Below are 18,654 nucleotides of genomic sequence, written 5' to 3' on the forward strand. Positions count from 1 at the left end.
AAACTGCTCGCGTCCCGATCACGCCATACCTATTCCTAACGTTCGAGTTTAACGCGCGATTGATTAACACACCTGAAATATTTGCGACGAGGTAACTACTTTGCGAGCGGGGGGGGGGGTCTGCCTTTCGCCTGCATCAGGCCTGGTCGCATACAGGGTGTTCACGAACGTCGTAATTAGAAACGAATGCACGAGCCGTGGGCGAACAATTTACGGAATGAGAATTTGCTTTTTCGATGAGGTTGTTGCGTGTAAAACGTCCGATTTTTAGCAGTGACATTAAACAAACGCAACTTTTTTTTTTATTTATTGATCGAGATTGTTCGACACGCGTGAGAAATCATAATGATCATTTAAAGCAGATGGATTTCAAGAACAAATGTTAAAAAATGAACAAGTATTACATAATGTCCACATCGGATGACTCAGCATGCAAATTGGATATTACACGTAAAACCTCCTTAATAAGGGAACAACAGCTTCACGTGTACGGGTGTTATGGACATTGTGGGTGTTACACATTTTTTCCTAGTGAAAATTGTAGTAGGATTTGCCGCAAACGCGTTCGTTACACGCGGCATAAATAAAAGAAGAGCAGCGTGATTGGATTACGAGGTATTGAATAACCAAGCACACACAATACATAAATTCGCTTTCAGAATTTTTCACAATGTACACCTTAATCCCCGGGTGTATTTAATTTTCCCGAAAAGCATTGAAAGTATATCAATACTTTATGAAAACCTTTCGACAGCTAAACGGAATGAAATATCATTTACATTCTGCGAGCTGATGTTTCTAAATTCGCAGATATATTAAATAAAAAAAATCTCGTATGTCATGAACCGTAAAATATTTTTAATTAGACAATTAATTAATCGTGAGAATAGACAATTGTCAAGAAAGTAAAGTTAAATTCGCGATCGTTCTTGTAGATATGAAATAATTGTAAAAAGCAACTTTTACTATTTTTGTTTCCTAATTCAAACTAAATGCAACTTTTCTAAAATTTTCATTACCTATCATCTAGTAAACTAATCTATCTAGCTGAGAAAAAAAGCTGGGATCTTTTGCTCAATTTATAAAAAAGTTATTCTGATTCAAAGCGTGTGCCATCGATTTCTGTATAATGATCCTGAAGTAAAAAAACCGTTGGCCAACGCCGATGATTAACTGATTATCAAAGAATGCAGAGATTCTCCTTGGGGAATAGAAGCTGCTGAAGTGTTGGGGGATACACTTAAACGGAGTACCGTGTTTCTTCACATAAAATAAGCTTACAAGGCAAGACATTAGGGGTTTCTGAGTGTCCTCTTGGGTCGTCTGCCCAGGAGTTTCCTACAAGTCTGCGGTTTCCAAGAGATAAGTACGGTCCACGAAAAGTATAATTCTCTTCGTTCATAGACGCGAAGGATGTGGTGTTTCTGCTCTAATAAGATAACATCCCACAGCATTCTATACTGTACACTATATATTTCGCTTCTACATGAAAGTCTCCTCACGTTCCGGCATTTCGAAACGAAAATTAATCTCTATACTGTGTACTCGGTAAATTGCAAATGTCGCAACACGATATCATCACAATTTTTTGTTTCATTGTAAATTGTAATCTTCCGTTTGAAATATTCAAGACGATGGTATCATTGTCAACATTATGCATGTTACATAGTAATTACTAGACTGTCGAACAAAAATTGTCGAAGTCAATTGTAAGAAACACAAATCAAATGAAAATGCATTGCCTCTTTCAATCATTTTAATAAGTCGCAAATACGATGATAACGTCAATCAATTCTTCTAATGCCTATACAGTAATCCGTTCTTGTCATAAATGCATAAAATAGGCAGTTTAATAATTATCGTAGACAAATTTTGTCGTTGCATCTGTAAGAATTCATTAAACGGAGAATATAAATGCAACCGCAAATGCGAATGTTAATTGAAAGATAATTTATGATCGAAGATTTGTATCGTGTTGAGTGGACATCCAACAACTTTTCTCTTTGAAGAAAGAAATTTTATGAAGGGTAAAAGAAGACGGTTTCTGGGCCACGATGAAAATCCTTTTTCTGTCGAACATTGTTAATTAAAGACTAAGAAGATTAATTGACTACTTTATATCTCTTGTCATAATTTATTCAATAAGCGGTATTCAGAGCTGCTTTGTTATTAATCATTTCATGGCAGAGAAGGTATTACGTACATGTCGATCACAGCTGTATATTTAAACAAGGGGAATTTTGTGGAAACTGGTTGTACAGCCGAATTTCACATTAAAAAATGTATTGGGTGGGTGGAATACTATATTAACCTTGACTAACGCTATCGACTATTCCTATTAATATCGAGCTTGAAAATGCAGCGAATACGGATGTTACTCTATACTCTCTAGGAATCGTCTGAGGCGTCTGAGCATGACCAACCAATGCTACTTCCTGCATATGCTAAAGCACTCGAACACAACGGATCTTTAAACTCGATTTTCTCGAAACCAAAGCCTCAAACGAAAAAAATGTATTCTTTCTTCTGCTTATTTTCTCATGTAGAATCACCGCCTCCACGATTGTACCATCAATACTGGAACATTCTGTGTAAACACTGAAAATAGTCCCGAGAGCGATGGCGGATGCTTATCTGACTGGAGGCTTTAGTTGCACAGTTTACGACGAAATAGTCACTAATTACCCGCATCGGGCAGCAGAAAATCCGTCGGTTGCACAGGTAAAGGCCGAAGAATACCGAAAATCTCGGGTATCGTTGAACGTGTTAAAACAGCGAATCGTTTAAAGATGTCTGGCAGGAATATCGTCGGGCGAAATACGCTTGCCGCGCTGCGGCAAAACGTTAGGAAATCCTGTAATAGGTTTCTGGGTGGACTGGTCAGAGAACAGACTGTGGTTTTGTGGGGCTGGGCTACCGTAGGAACCGGAATTCCCTCTGCCTGCGAGCCAAAGGACAGATCTTCGTACTTCCACGGCAATGCTATGTGTATAACCTCGGCGTTTCACTGCGTCTCCACGATACACCGTGAATAGACGATTGGCGCGACGTTATATTCTCTAATATTGATAGTCGGTTCCGCCGGCAGCCTTCTATATCCCAGCCAAACTCGTTGCAAAAGCACTAAACTTAATATGATAAATACGAATATTCGAATCGATCGAAGCGCAACACGAAAGGGAAACTCGGAACAAGTTTTCTCTCGAAAATATAATCTACAAGTTGAAATCCAAAAACAGTGGAAAATCTTTTTCGTAACTGAAACCGCCGTAGATTTAAAGATTAGAACTTCCTTTTTGCAACGAGATGTTAAACATTGATGAACGATTTTTTTTTATTCCTTTTATTAAGCTTCGAATGAGAGGTATGCCGTTAACCTTACAGTAGTATAAGTTTCCATTTGATGTCAATTCGATGAAATCATTAAAAAATAGAAAAGGAATTAATACATATCTGCAAGTTCTTTCATTGAAATTGAAAAAGTCAAATTTTCGTACATTTCGTACGAATGATAGAACGATATATTCAGTATACTTGTTTACATTTATCGCAACGCAAACCGTGCGAGATAAATATGTCAAATTGCCGCAAGGGACGAATAAAGTTTGCAATTTTAAATGTGTAGCAGGGGTCAATAAAATTACGTCACATAAAGCTGGACCTGAAGAGACCCATTTTTCTTTAAAAATGCTATACATTGAAACCTCTGTAAAAATATGAAAACATTCTTTTCGTGATTAAAACTTCCATAGGTCCGAAGATTGAAGCCTTCTCTTTACAACGACACCTTAGAACTTAATGTACGATTTTTTTCACTGTTTTGTGGAAGAAAAACGAGGAACAACTCGTGTAAAGCCCACAATGGTGAAACTCGTGCGACCGAAAAATTGGTGGCACACCTCTCATTTAAAGCTCGACAGAACGCCGAAAAAAATCATACGTCAATTTTCAACTTAAATCTTGAAATCTATGGTGGTTTCAATCAGGAAACAAATTTTTCAGAATTTTCACAGACGTTTGCATGTATACCACTTTTGAGGAAAAACTCGTCTTCAGTTTCTCGTGTGCTACATTATAAAACAAAATCTTCCAATAAAATGAACAATGAATGATGAAACTAGAGGGTTCTAGCTTTAAAATGAGTCAAAATTTTTTGAAAGTTTTTAATGGGGTATTTAGTGTCAAATACGTTCTGGATGCACTGTATAAAGTGTGTGGTCGAAATCGTGATACGACCGGACAGAGGATGATTCTCCATGGAAAAATAAGTCGAGAAAAACGAATAACATTTTTTCGATTGAAGCCTCGTTTTCAAGAAAATCGAGTTTAAAGATTCGCCGGGTTCGCGAGCTATAGTATACGCAGGAAGTAGAATTAGTCGGTCATGATCAGACGCGTCAGACGATGCCTGTCTAATGGCACGCGTATTCGTTGCATTTTCAAACTCGTTTTTCTCGAAAACGAGGCGTCGAACGTAAAAATGTTATTCCTGTTTTTCAACTTATTTTCACATGTAGAAGCATTTCCTGTGGAAATAATTCATTCGGTGCGAACGTAACAAGATGTTGACATATGAAAATGAGGAACGATGAAAAGTTAAATGAACGACAGTCGCTGTGCAGGCCGTGTCAAAGGAGTGATTAGAACTTGGAAGTCTTCTAATCGGCGAGCATCGGTTCTCGGGGTGAATTGCAGAAACTTTTAGAGAAGTGAGTTTCGATTCCCCGTCGAAGGCACAGCGTAGCGCGGCGTCGTCGGGAGAGCGTGTTTGCGCCATAAATTCCGGGGCCATCAAGAGGAAGCAATCGTTAGATTAGCTTTAGAATAGGTGTACTTAATACAGCAGTTGCCGTAAGTTACCCCAGTGCCGGTAATACAAGTTAAGAAGGATTTATTGAAGGTTATCACGAACTTCTGATATTATAGCACTAATTCTCATCATGAAGATCGGCTGCCTTTCAGCGAAACCACATAAAGCGGCTTGACCAGCCGACCCAGAAACCTATTAGGGCGTCCCAATGTTTCGCCTTACAGGCTTACTTCATCGCCGCAATCGCATCAGGGGACACACCTTCACGGGATCCTAAGCTATTAGCCGGGATTTCTCTTTCCTCCAATTTAAATGATTTATTTCGCGACCGGCCGACCTATCTGCCCAGCCAAATACCATCCCCCGGACTTTAACATTTAAAGGGAACGCCAGCCACACGATGACCCGACCCGTTACCTATTACCAATCGCTCCACCGATGCCCTTTTTCCCCAATTGACAGACCGAATTTGATCTGTCAATGAGTTACGGACAGTCCGATGTTACTCCACGCCGATCCGCAATGTTAACCCTCCGTACGCTGTGCCGGAGTCATTTGTGACCCGTCGCGGGTGGGCATAAGCTCGAGCGACCGTCAATATGTAACCATTTCATTCCGATATAAGACGACGCTTTTTATTTCGAAATAAGAAAATCGCCATCTCCTCTTCTTCATCCGAAATAAGACGAAAGCCGGTCCCGAGCTATCGTCTTATATCGAAAGAATATACAGAGGATATACAGAATATACATGTTTGTTACGCATCGTTTGAAGATACAAAGCTAATCTTTCAAAGTCCTATCTTCGGTTCCTAACATATCCAACTTTACTTCTAAATGAAGTTTACTATAATATCAGTCGACGTGATCGTCGAGTATTCAGAAATTAATTGCATTTATATCTGAAAATCGAACACCCTGAATACACAGCCGCGTACACGTTATTGCGGATTAATAACATGATCAATAACTGCATTGTGAAACTCTACTTGCGCGGTCTATTTTACATTATCGCGCGATATGTATAGATAGCTTTGCAATTAATTAACTGTATGACTACGTCATACTTATGACAATACTGTTTGCTGACGGAAACGATAAATGGCGGTTGTAACACATTCGCTATAATTGGGTGGTGCCATTAAAATTAATACAATTTCGTTCGTTCGTCGTTTATAATTGCTGGCAGTTGTTGAGCGAACGGTGACGTATTGGAACTTTTGCGAGGCACATGTAGGTCGATCTCATCGTTTTCAAGAAACGGAAACTCGATATTGAGTCTGAAGATTGACATAAACTGAATAAAGATTGAATTAAACTTATGTGCCGTGGCAATTTATTTGGAACATTTTTATTTTCCAATTATTGGACTGTGTATGCAATTATTTAGCAGCGTAATCTAGGAACGTTGGTATTTAATTAAAGCTTTTAGATGGGAAATTTCAATCGATTTAAAGTAACGTGACACTTTTCGTTAACTTTTACTAATAGGCATCATTATATTTTATCTTAAACAAACCTTTACTTTTCTAGAATTACTCAAAATGATTCACTTCAAATTCTTTACTTCAATATTATTAAATCTATGAAGAGTCATTGAATAAATTGAGTTATTGATTAAATTGATTGACTCTACTATAGCGAAGACCGAAAAATTCTTATAATTTCATCATTTTTAGAATATACAGGGTGTTCGACTACAGGTGGGAGAATATTTAAGGGTTGCTTCACCAAGACAGTATAAGATGAAAATGAAAAATAAAACAATTGCGGTTTGGGATTCATTTTTTAGTTATCAATTAAAAATCCGCCTAAAATGCGGCAACCCGACCAATACAGGTGTACAATGCTTACATACGTCATGAAGGCGCGCGTCAATCACGTATCAAAGGAGGTCTTGGCTCGCACCCAATGAGCAGGCTTTGACGTCACATACTTTAGCTAATAATTCGGCTAGAACCGAAAATGCGTGTGGAATGACCCAATCGGATGGTTTGCATTCCTACCGAATTTCTGCCAGGTGACTTCTTGTGAGGCACACAGGGTATCAGTCGCTCGCCTCTATGACGTACAAAACGTACACCTCTGTTGGCCGGGTTGCCGCACTTTAGGCGGATTTTGAATTGTTAATAACTAAAAAATGAAGCCAAAATCCCAATTTTTTTACTCTTCATTTTCGTCTTATATTTTCATGGAGAACCACCCCTTAAATTTTCTCCGACCTGTAGTCGAACACCCAGTGTATTAAGAACCTTACTTATACTGCTCTTAAATTTTTAATTCTACCATTAAGTGAATTATCGGGGCTGGTGTAGGTCCACCAAAAATTATGCTAATAATTATGTAAAGTGTAACTATTAATAATATATTTGTGGATTTAGATCAAATTTTACTATCTCACTACGTTTTCATTTTCCTGTTCGATAAAGTTTTCTGTTTCACTACAATTTTCTTTCAATATAAGGCGATGGCTCGGGACGTAGAGTGGATAAAGATTTTCTTGTTTCGAAATAAAAAGCATTGTCTTATATCGGAATAAAATTGTACATATTGACGGTCAGTTCAAGGTTAGGGATTGCAGAAAATATTAGTGAAAACGAAAATCGTGTATTATAAATCGCGGGACGAGCATAATTAGATTATTGTCACGTTAAGGAAATCAATTCCTGAGAATTTCTGCTGAGTACTCGAAAACCCGAATCGGTCGAACGCGAATTTGTTATTGCACATACATCTTTATCGGTGTTTCCGGTGTCGTCGCAGTTTCGCCCGGCCAATTACAGGACTGGATTACGTTCGGCTCATTAATCTAAACATCGAACCGAAACGACGCAGTCACGATCGAGCCACTCTAAATGAATACACGCGCCGGTTACCAATAGGATACGAGTGTGGAGATATAAAGATTGATTTACGAGTCCCATACGTCTGTAACAACATCGAAAAAGTTTTAATTGCGCCGGTGACGTATTAAATAATTCTCTCCGCTCGCTCGGTTTCGTCCCGGAGCTTCAAAACATGCCCAGAAATTGTTTAAACTCGTTACATGCCTGTGATCAATATCAACTTTCCAACCGAGCGAAGTGAAATTTTAAAACGCTCCCCGTTTGTCCAGGGGAACAGGGTCACCGAACTTTCTTGATGAGAAATCAAAATAATTTCTACGTACAATATTCTAATATTCAATATTCCTCATTAGGATCTTTGTAAAATTATTTTTAAGAGAATCGATTAAAATTAATTGAACGATGTTGAATTTTATCGTTAAAATATTCCAGGAATATTCGATGAATTATTATTCTAGGATCGGCAATGCAATGCAATACTTCTGCGGTGAACAAGTTATAATTCATTGAATGAAATTCATATTGAAATTTACCATTAAAATAATCGAAATTTGATAGCGACTTCGCTCGTATTGAAAATCTAGTGTGCAGCGTGAATAGATGAATTGTTATTGTAAGATCTTTGATCAGTTTCAGGAGGATTAATGGATATCCATATACAATGCAATGGTTCCGTGGTAAACAAGTTAAAATTCCTTGCAGCGATGCCGAATGTTCGCGTTAGAACATCCGGAATTCGCTAGTGGTCGTATTCATATTCCCCAATCTAATGTCACAAAGCATACAGACGTCGAAATAGGTTAATTCCTGCCCGCTTTTAAAACGCAAAGTCATTAAATAAGCCGTTTGAGCGCACAGTAAGCTTTTCGTATCGATTCTCCCGCAAAATGCAGAGACAAACGCATTTCCGGTCAAAAGAACTGGCCATCGAGGGTTGCTGTTAAAACCTAAGCAGCTCACGGAAAGCTGCTTACGACCTCCGGGACGAAGAACGTGCTTACGCCGAAGGATGCCTTACTTCTCGGTGAGGGGCTCGTTTTAAATGACAGACTGTCAGGCGTGTCATCATTTCATTATCATGATTCACGGGGCCAGGTAACCGGCTAAAGGGTTCTACAAAGGCAAGGAACGCCGCGAGATACCTCGCGTAAGATGATTGTACGACGCGAATATACATCGGCGCCGAGATCTTTGTTATTTTTACTGTGCCCCGGGTAAAGCACTTCCACCCCGGTACATAGTGTGCCATTACAACCGGGAATAAATCTTGTCCCTCGACCAGTTTCTACCGGGAAAACGAAAATCTCTTAGCATGCAACGATTTAAAACCAACACGACCCGAGACGCTCGCGACGAACGCTTGCCCTTCGATTTTTTTAACCATGTGCTACAACTTTGAAAAATCCGAAAAAATTATATGTCAACAACCATAACGAGATGCTAAAACTGTAAAAATATAAACTTAGGATCTCATAACTTCTACAAGAAATCGGAATTTTAAAAGTTCTTTTGTTTATTAAAATTCGGTTTCGCAGCTAAAAATTCTAAAACAATTCATAAATGTGCATTCTTCGATTGGTTTGTTTTCTGAATTTTCAATTGAAGAGGATAAGAGGATAAGAAATAATCCTTCTTTCCATCGGATAGTTGTCTAGAGTCTAAAGAACACCGCGAGTGATCTCACTTCATCAATTTATTTTGCATAAACCCATGAATAAATATCTTAGTTTTATTCTTGAATTTTAATTTAAAAACCCTACAAACTTTCGTTCCAACTCCATTTATGTATTGTTCAAGAAGAAAAATGATCGCAAGGAACAAAATTGAAAATAAAACGTAACTGAGTGATTGATGGATCTAGTCACGGCTACCTTAGAGTCCAAAAAGTATCCACCCTATAAAGCACAAAGATAAATAAATAAGCGATACAAAATATAAAATACGATTGATTGAATGAACTCTTTAACTCTCGGACTCCTGCGAGTTCTAGGCCTATACCGGAGTCACTTCTGACCCACACCGATATTTTACTATAGTCCTCTTTCGATATAAGACGATTACTCGGGACCGGCTTTCGTCGTATTTCGAATGAAGAAGAAGAAGAAGCGAGGATAGTGATTTTCTTATTTCGAAATAGAAAGCGCCATCTTGTACCGGAATTTTGACGGTTCGCGAATGACTCCGGCATAGCACACGAAGGGTTAAACCAGAAAATTGTTGAATTTCTACTCGGGGTTTTATGGGGTTAAACCGAAATTGCAGTCTAAAATGATTGCCATAGTGATTACATTACAATCGATCGGCTAGCTTGGTAGGCGTTATTTCAACGTAAATCGCTAGAATAGACTTTAACGGACGTGTCAGTCCGCCACATGCGATTGGTCGCTATTACTGCCAATGACAAATCGCGGTCTAGCCGATAATTATTACGTACACGTATACTTTATGTTTGGCTATTGATTAATGGTATCACGATAAATTACAGTTCACCCGATGGTTCAAGTACCGAACCAGCTAGTCGGTGCACCAACTGGAACCAACGTTACGCTGGTCTGCCTCGTGGAAGCTTCCCCGAAGGCCATTAATTATTGGACACGCGAATCAGGTAAGATTTAATTAACTATTGCCCGTATCAGTTTATTTTATAACCGTCGGTGCGGCGGGGCAAAAAATCCGAGCGTTTAAAACCTCGTTCACGCTGATCAGTATAGTTTTATGACCAATAAAACCCCGCGCCGGCGACCGGTTCCGAAAACCGAAATTCGCGAATCGATATGTTTATCGAACCGCTGCTCTCGATAAACCGTTCGCCTCGTTCGCTTTTTCATTTCTTGATAAATACAATTTGATATAGCATGCACACGGCCCGTGACATACTGCGATAAGTCACGCGCAGAAAATTATATTCCACGCGCCGTCAAATGTTTCATCGATTGTCAATTTCGTTTATTGCGGAACGCTCTCTGATCCTTGCTTTTTCCCAAAACATTAAATTTTTCATATCAGGTTGGCCCAAAAAGTTCGTTTCGCTCTCGATCGATGCACGCAGTTTCACAGTCTAATTCTTCAAGGAAGCGAATCGTGCATATGGTAGCTGAGCGTAGTTAAAGGATAATTAAGAACTGAACTTTCGAATTGCTCCCCTAAGCTTTTGGCAACTATTACACTTCATTCTATTCGTTTCGACGTGCTCAATACGAATATGACTTTCGTTTTTGACGGAAATTACAAATTCCCGAGATATTCGCAGAAAACTTTCTTACTGGCGCAGCGGCGCACAGTGGCGCCAAATGGCCAAAAAGCGACAAAAAATCTGTAAAAACGAAACTATTCAACGAATTTGTTTGAAAATTTGTGGAGAGATTGCCACATGTGCAACGCTTATTTGGCAAAAAAATTATTTTTTTTAAGTTGTTGAACATTAAGTAATAAGGGCTAATCGGAAATCTCTGTTTTCTGCTCATTTTTTCTTTATGGAAGCATACAACAAATCCTTTAATAGATTTTGGTCTGACACTGATCGTTTTGGCAAGTTATAATATTGAACTATCTTTGTGTAAAAAATCTTGAGACCCTTTCACCGCAATTTAAGTTTAAATATCAACTTTCAGAATTTCCAAGAATGAATCGTGCAAAAGTTACGGTGTATTTGATATTTTCGGTGAATTTTTTTAGGAATATTTCTAAATAATAAAGAAAAATGGGAAATGCATATGATTTATTAATTCTTTCTGATTCATTCTTCGAAATTCTGAAACTTGATATTTAAACTTAAATTGCGGAGAAAGGGTCTGGAAGGGTTTCAAGATTTTTTACACAAAGTTAGATCAATATTACACCTTGCCAAAACGATTAGTTCCAAAACGATGCTTTTCAAAGGATTTTTTGTATTCCTCCATAAATAAAAAATGAGCGTAACGCAAAGAGGCTTCAGGTTAGTCCATATTACTTAATGTTAAACAACTTTCTTTTTTTAAATTTTGTTTGTAATAACCCATATGATTTTTAGACCCCTAAGTATTCAATTATAGGCGGAATAATTACATAACCGGAAGTCTCGGAAGTAATGAAACGTTAGTGAACAAATTATCACGGTGTTCGTACATGCTCGTGTGATTTAACAATACTAAATGTCCACGTTACGAAAAATATTTTCAGGACAAATATTTTAGACAAACGATTCGTTTCGCGAGAATTATACAGTGAACAATCTGAAATATTTCGGAAAATGGAAATGGGCACTTCAATCCGGCTAAACCGTGCTTTTTGCACAGACTGATGTTTTAAATTAATGCTTTGTTCGTTGAACATGCCGATTCGAACGTGTACTTTGTTATAAATTAATTTTAATATATAGGAGTATTACTAAACGTTGTTATAAATGGAATAAATTGTTTCGGACATTGGACGCAAACTAAGGAACTAATAACACAAAGCGAAGGTTGGCATGAGCGAGGCAATATACTAAAAAGCATGCGAGCTTGCGCAACGCACGCGTTTTACGTTTTTATTACAAAACATCTACAAGCGCGTCATTTCTATGTTCTATTTTTAATTGAAAAGCCTAGCTGTCGGTGTTCCCTTTAATATTTTAAATTGCAGTTTTGCCAGCCAGTTGCCAGCAATATTGACGCTCGCGCAGTGCATTCTATCGGGTTTTCAATTACCTTTATGATCGAGTTGTGCTCGAAAACTGTAAAACATCTATAAGTTTGATCATAAGGCGTTAACAGAAACATTTTTTGTTTTCATTTTCTTGTTACAAGTAGTATCGCTGACGACATGCTTTCGCAATGTTTGTTGCAGGCGAGATGATAATTAGTAACAACAAATACCAGATGTCCGAGGTGAAGACGTCGGTGTACAGCGTCCAGATGCGACTGGTGATCATGAACCTGCAGAAGCATGATCTCGGCGGTTACAAATGCAACTCGAAGAACTCGATCGGCGGTGCCGAGGGCAACATTCGACTTTACGGTGAGTTCTCCGAGGTAATGGGTTGATAAAGCTTCGAAGTGCATCGTAAAATTTCGTCAAAGCCCCAACGATTCGACGTTTCATCGGTGCATCTCGAATCATTATCGATGGACACTTCAGTTAAAAATAAAAGCATTTGGCCACACCATGATAACACATCTCATTCCAACTATTACATGTCTTTGTAGATTAATAACAATTCTTTTTTCTTGCACACACAAATCACGCACATCGAATCTGATAATTATGTGGACATTTCAATTGTTCATTGTGAAATCAAAAATTATTTAGTACGCTCTTGGTCGATTCAAATAAATTCTTTTTAATCACTACTTGGTGTTCTTTATATTATGCATAACGCTTCGTAACGCAAATTTTTTTCTATCATGTTTTAAAAACGTTTAGAAACTCTGATGGCAACACAAGGATGAAAAATAATACCTCTGAACGATAAATTGAATGTTGTATGAGGAAGGTAAAATAAAATAAAATAAAATAAAATTGAAAACTTAGTGCATGGAGCACTAATAGATACGAATATGTTTAAAGTTAACAGCATAAGTAGGAAATCTCAATTTCTCAGTCGTTGATGTTTCTTGATTTTAAAATTTTCTATGCAAGTGTCACTAATACAAAATTGTGCACATTTTTCGGGTTTTACAAGTACTAATATGTGTATAATAATCTAGTAGAAAAGACATGAACAATTTTCGACAAACGCAGAAGTTACCCTGCAGATGAATTACATGGTCCTGGAAAATGCACAGCATACTGCACGCACGCGATAAAGTAGATCGAACGACATAGTTATTCCCAACATATAATGGTCGTTCACCTAATGACAATGGCAATTAGCATTGATTATTAATTTGAGCGTAATAGCCGGTGTATCGGGCTGCAATTGCCCAAGCAGCTTATTTTTGCAATACTGATGATTATCGTCTGGTCTAGTTTAATTTTCCGTGCAAATTCAAATTTGTGTTCGTATAACTCACGAAAGCGATACAGCCGCGTTCGTTTCGCTGCCGAACAGAGATCTTTCATGTATGGGCCATTATTCTCAGATAATAAATTCTTATTAAATGCAAAAAACCGTAAATCCTCGCGAAAATAATATAATTTTCGAATTGATAAACAACTATCGCTCGATAAAAATAATAATCCATTTACTGGCATTGCAGATATAAATTACTCTCTCATATAATATGAAAAAATACAATTAAACAAGGTGGAAAACATTCGTGACACTGTAATGGCGTATTAAAATAATGATGGAGAGCAGAAATATATTCTTTCAAAATACAGTCTACATTCATAAATGCAATATGTCGAAATCCAATATAATTCAGAATTATTATAGGAAAGATACCATTTTCTCTCGAAGAGGAATTTTGAAATCACTAGGTAGTCCTAAATTGTATCGTGTAAGCAAAGCCATTACTGTGATTAAAATATCTTTGTTTGCGGACGTGTAAATACACCTTTATTATCCCAGTATAATTTAAAAAGCAAACGCGTACTCGCCCCGTTACATATCATAAACAGACCGGCGCAGCGCGCGGCGGCGAGATTAACACGCATACATTTTTAATTAACTTTAATTCATGGGAAAGAAAATACACGAGCTTTTCAAGTATTTGAACGCGTTCGTACACGTTGAAAATGATCAAATAATTGCACTCGTTTTGAATGACTGACTTGAGTTATTAAAGAATTAATAATGTAAAATACATACCTTAAATTGTGAATAGTGTTACATCAGTAATTTGTTTCTGAAATACTAAGAAAGCCCTGTATTTAACACTAGGTTTACGGACCACTAAAAATTACTATTCTACATTATTTTAGAAAAACAACGAGAATTTATCTATCAAAATTTTTAGCTATTCCTTTTTATAGTGTACAACCACTATAAAATGCATCTTTACAATCTCGCTAATTGTAAATTAAAAATATTAGAATCCGTCATTTTGACGGGTCCCGTAAACCTAGTGTTAAAAGACAGTGGATCCTTGCGTTACGACTGCACTATGCGAGATATTCATCAGAATATTAACCCTAATGAAGAAACATAATACACAGAGATGTACAGCGAGGAGCTATACGGTACAATGCAACAAAGCGCGATGCATTCCATTCAAAGAGTTTAATATCATTCAGAGCGTCGGGTCTCGCGAAAATTTTTACTGTTCCCGAATAAATAGTGATCATTCACGCTTCTATGCCCACACTCTCGCAGTAACATGTGTGTACACGAGGAAATATCGAGAGAGCTTCCGGAACGGGCAAAATTAAGTGGATTAACGTGAATAATTATTGAAAATTTTAACTTTTACGATTCGAGTAACGACGCAGGGTACCGCCGGAGATTAATTAACCGCTTACTTTTATGTCCGCGAAAGGAAAACTCAAGTGAAAACAAATACGAGCTCCGCGCTTCGGAATATCCACCGGGCCCAGCTCACAATAATGTTTATTCGTCGCGTTCATGCGGTATAAATTTTGCGAGGCAGAATTCCCCGAGAAAAAACGTAAATACACACCGCGTAGCGCGGGTACAACTTTAAAATGATCGAATTTATTGCGGCCTCGCGTTCGTCGCGCCCTTGTTTTATATTACAAACTTCCATAATGCAAATCCCCGGGGACAAAATTATGAAGCGAAATAGTGGCTTTAAGGTAATCGTACTTGCGAGTTCTCGAACTGGTTCCTCTCGCGCGAGAGAGTTTTTAACAAACGACAAGCTGTAGGTCTATCTCTCTAACCCTAAGCTACCATCATTTTCGGTTTCCTTCCTTTCGATTTTTGGTATGACGCGTGTCCGGAGAAATAAAATTAAATAGTTTCTAAAAATTAATGCATCAAATGCAAAACAGTGATACCGTTGAAATGAATTAAAAATATTGTTGTATTGTGTATACTATGCAGCACACTTGTATCTGAAAGTCCAGAAAAGTTCCAGTGTTAAAGATGCTCCTCTCGAACATCGTTTGAACATATATAAACGTTCGTAATGTCATAAAAAAATATCGTCGTACCTAACGCAGTATATAGAATAATTACAAGTAAATATCATTCACATAGCTTTCACGTTCAGTGCAGGAGAAACTCTGAAAGTTGACCTTTCTTGATTAAACTTTTCAAAATCCGAGGCTACAGGATCAGTTCCTCGAAAGTTATGTTCATCTTAGGAAAGTTTACAAAAATTCTCGCAAAAAGACCGAGTAAAAATTTGTAGGACAATGTACGTAGCCACCTCCGTCCATAATTGAGAGAGTCCAGCGGGCAGCGTGGGTTCCTTAATCAATCGATAAAAAGGAAAGTGGCGTTAAGAAGTGATTGGAGAAGGGAGGAAAAAGGGATCCTGGGGTTATTGGGATGGCACGCGGGGCATTAAGTGCCGATGGATCCCGGGGAAGACGTAACAAGTGGAGCAAATCGAGCTTAAGTATTTACGAGGAAATCACCGTAACGCGCAGTCCATTATCAGGGCGCGAACCCGGCGCGGGTCGGGCGCGGGCCGGGTCGGGCCGGGCCGTGCGCTTAATGACGGAAATTTTATCGCGTAAGCCGTGTAAACTAACAGACCCACCGCGTGTATTAGCGGGCCGGGGGGTTGTGTGCGAGGGGTAGGTTGTCCCGGCGCGCGGCGTGCTCGAACTTCTCGTCGAAGTCACGCGATCAGATAAGCCCGGGGGATTAACCCTTAAACCGATGGCATAAACGAAGCGTGAAGGGAACGCTGAGAAGAGAAAAGAGCGCCCAGGAATCCAACGGGTGTCCCAGGTCGACCTGTGACCCGAACCCACGGATTTAACCCTCTTCCTGGGCAGCCTGGGAAAGGTATAGTAGTGCGAGCAACTTTCTATCAAATTTTGTAGCAGACAGAATTTTGAGCTGTCGAATAGTACAACTATATATGTATTCTGAGTGAGATTTTTAAGGGTGGAAAGAGTGTTGCCCCCATTTTTCTAAACGTGTATGATCAAATGTTCCGATCTGTTTTCTCTAAAATTTTGAAGCAGACAGAATTTTAAGGTGTTGAATAGTATAATTATACGATATTGTAAGGGTGAGATTTTCAAGGATGGAAACAGTGCTACCTCCATTTTTCTAAATGTGTTTGATAAAGCGTTACGAGGTGTTTTCTCTGAAATTTTGAAGCAGACAGAATTTCAAGATGTTGAACAGTGCAAACGTACTACCCCCATTTATTTAAATGCGAAAGAGTGTCACCCTCATTTTTCTAAATGGGTTTCATAAAGTGTTACGAGTTGTTTTCACTGAAATTTTAAAGCAGACAGAATTTGAAGGTGTTGATTAGTAAAAATATACTACCTCCGTTTGTTTACATGAGAAAGAGTGCTACCCCCATTTGTTTAAAACTATTTGACAAACTATTTTGCAGGTGTTGCCTCGAAATTTTGAGGTATTAATGGTTGAAAATAGGGGTGTAGTGAAGTAATCTCCTCACCCCTAAGAGACTCACCCCCCGGAAAATGAGGGAATATTTATATCGATTCCAGCGCGTTAACATTCTTCTTATGAAAACGAGCATGATTCATATTAATGTGGAAAATCTAAAATTGTTGGACATTGCAAACAATAATATACTACGAACGTCACGCGTGCATTATTATTTATAAGTTATTACCTAGCAAATGAACATGTATCGTAGATATGCTGTGACAATCGAAGAAAAAGAATATGCGGTTAAATATTAATTTTAATTAAAATAGATCGAGAGCTTAATATAACACGTATCACGTTAGAATTAAAATTTAAGGCTCGCTTTTTTTTTAACAGTATTTCGTTTTTCTCAGAACTTTCGGCGAAACAATGTGATTAAACAGACATTATTATTTCTTGTATTCAAAAATTGTTTTCATTCAATTATTTTGATTCTGATAACTGTGAAGGTTTAATCAATTCAGATGAAGTTCGAAAGGCGTTACGTATTTTATCGTTATTTTTAATGCTATCTCCCTGACAGTTTTTGCTCCGGCATATAATCAATGATTTCTGCTGAGCTTGCGACACATTTTATAGAACTTCCACGGTGCAAACTGTTCGAATGTTCATCATGAATCCCATTAATGTCATCGGCATCGCTGCTTTCGCCGTTTAATGCATATTCCAAGCACTCGTGCGTTAACAATCACATAAACGTGGAGTTTTATCCGCTAAATTATCGAATTATATGTTTTAACTAGGTTATAAACGGGTTTCATTTATATTCGAATGATATGTAAATAAACCGAAAATACATCTTTCTACGGTATTTGTCGAAATTATTATTGTACCAGCAATAACACATAAAATTTTCGTGATTTCGGAGCTTTATTAAAGTATACACTAGGAACGTGAGTAAAGTTCAAGCTTTGAAACAGTTTGAGCTCTGAAATAGTTTGAACTTCGAAATAGTTCGAGCTCTAAAATAGTTTCAACTTTGGAACCGTTCGAACTAATAAAACTATATGAACTTCAAGTTTACTATAAGCGACCGTTTGCGAGCTGTCGGCTCAAGATCGGTTCAATCCACAAATAAGTACAAAAAACACGAATAACATTTTTTCGGTTTGACGCTCCGTTTTTGAGACGAACGAGTTTGAAAGTTCGACGGGTTCGTCGAATTCGCTTCATTAAAGTTGAGTTTGATCTGTGAAAGGGTGAATTTTATTTGTAGAATGGTTAATATGGATTGCAAGAAAGGTGAATATGATCCGCAATACGATTAATTTTTAGTGAAAAACCTGCAATCACATGTGCACTGGAGGTTTAAGGGAAATTTAAGGGATAAGGTAGAGTGACTACATTACCGTCAAAAAATGGTTTTACGTGCTTCAAGTTTTCGTCCTTAAATAAGAATATTTTGTCGCTGGTAAAGGGCTCATTCGAAAGAGGAAGGTTCAATCTAGTGCGCGCTGGTCAGGAGCTGCCGAGATTATGCAGATATTTGGTAATATAAGCGTTCGAAGTAGGCTAAAAATTGACGATGCGCATGCCGTGGAATCCAAGCAT

At 38.0% G+C, this 18,654-nt stretch overlaps 1 protein-coding gene across 1 annotated transcript in view; it reads left to right on the plus strand.

Annotated features, from left to right (window-relative positions):
• LOC143352722 (lachesin) overlaps positions 1-18,654 on the plus strand; it is a 143,966-nt gene that overhangs the window by 120,393 nt on the left and 4,919 nt on the right. The window contains exons 6-7 of the mRNA XM_076785440.1: positions 10,141-10,260; positions 12,462-12,632. Coding sequence (XP_076641555.1) covers positions 10,141-10,260; positions 12,462-12,632 — 291 coding nt within the window. The remainder of the gene's footprint in view (positions 1-10,140; positions 10,261-12,461; positions 12,633-18,654) is intronic.

Source organism: Halictus rubicundus, chromosome 3 (genome assembly GCF_050948215.1).
Source record: "Halictus rubicundus isolate RS-2024b chromosome 3, iyHalRubi1_principal, whole genome shotgun sequence".
NCBI classification, from domain to species: Eukaryota; Metazoa; Arthropoda; class Insecta; order Hymenoptera; family Halictidae; genus Halictus; species Halictus rubicundus.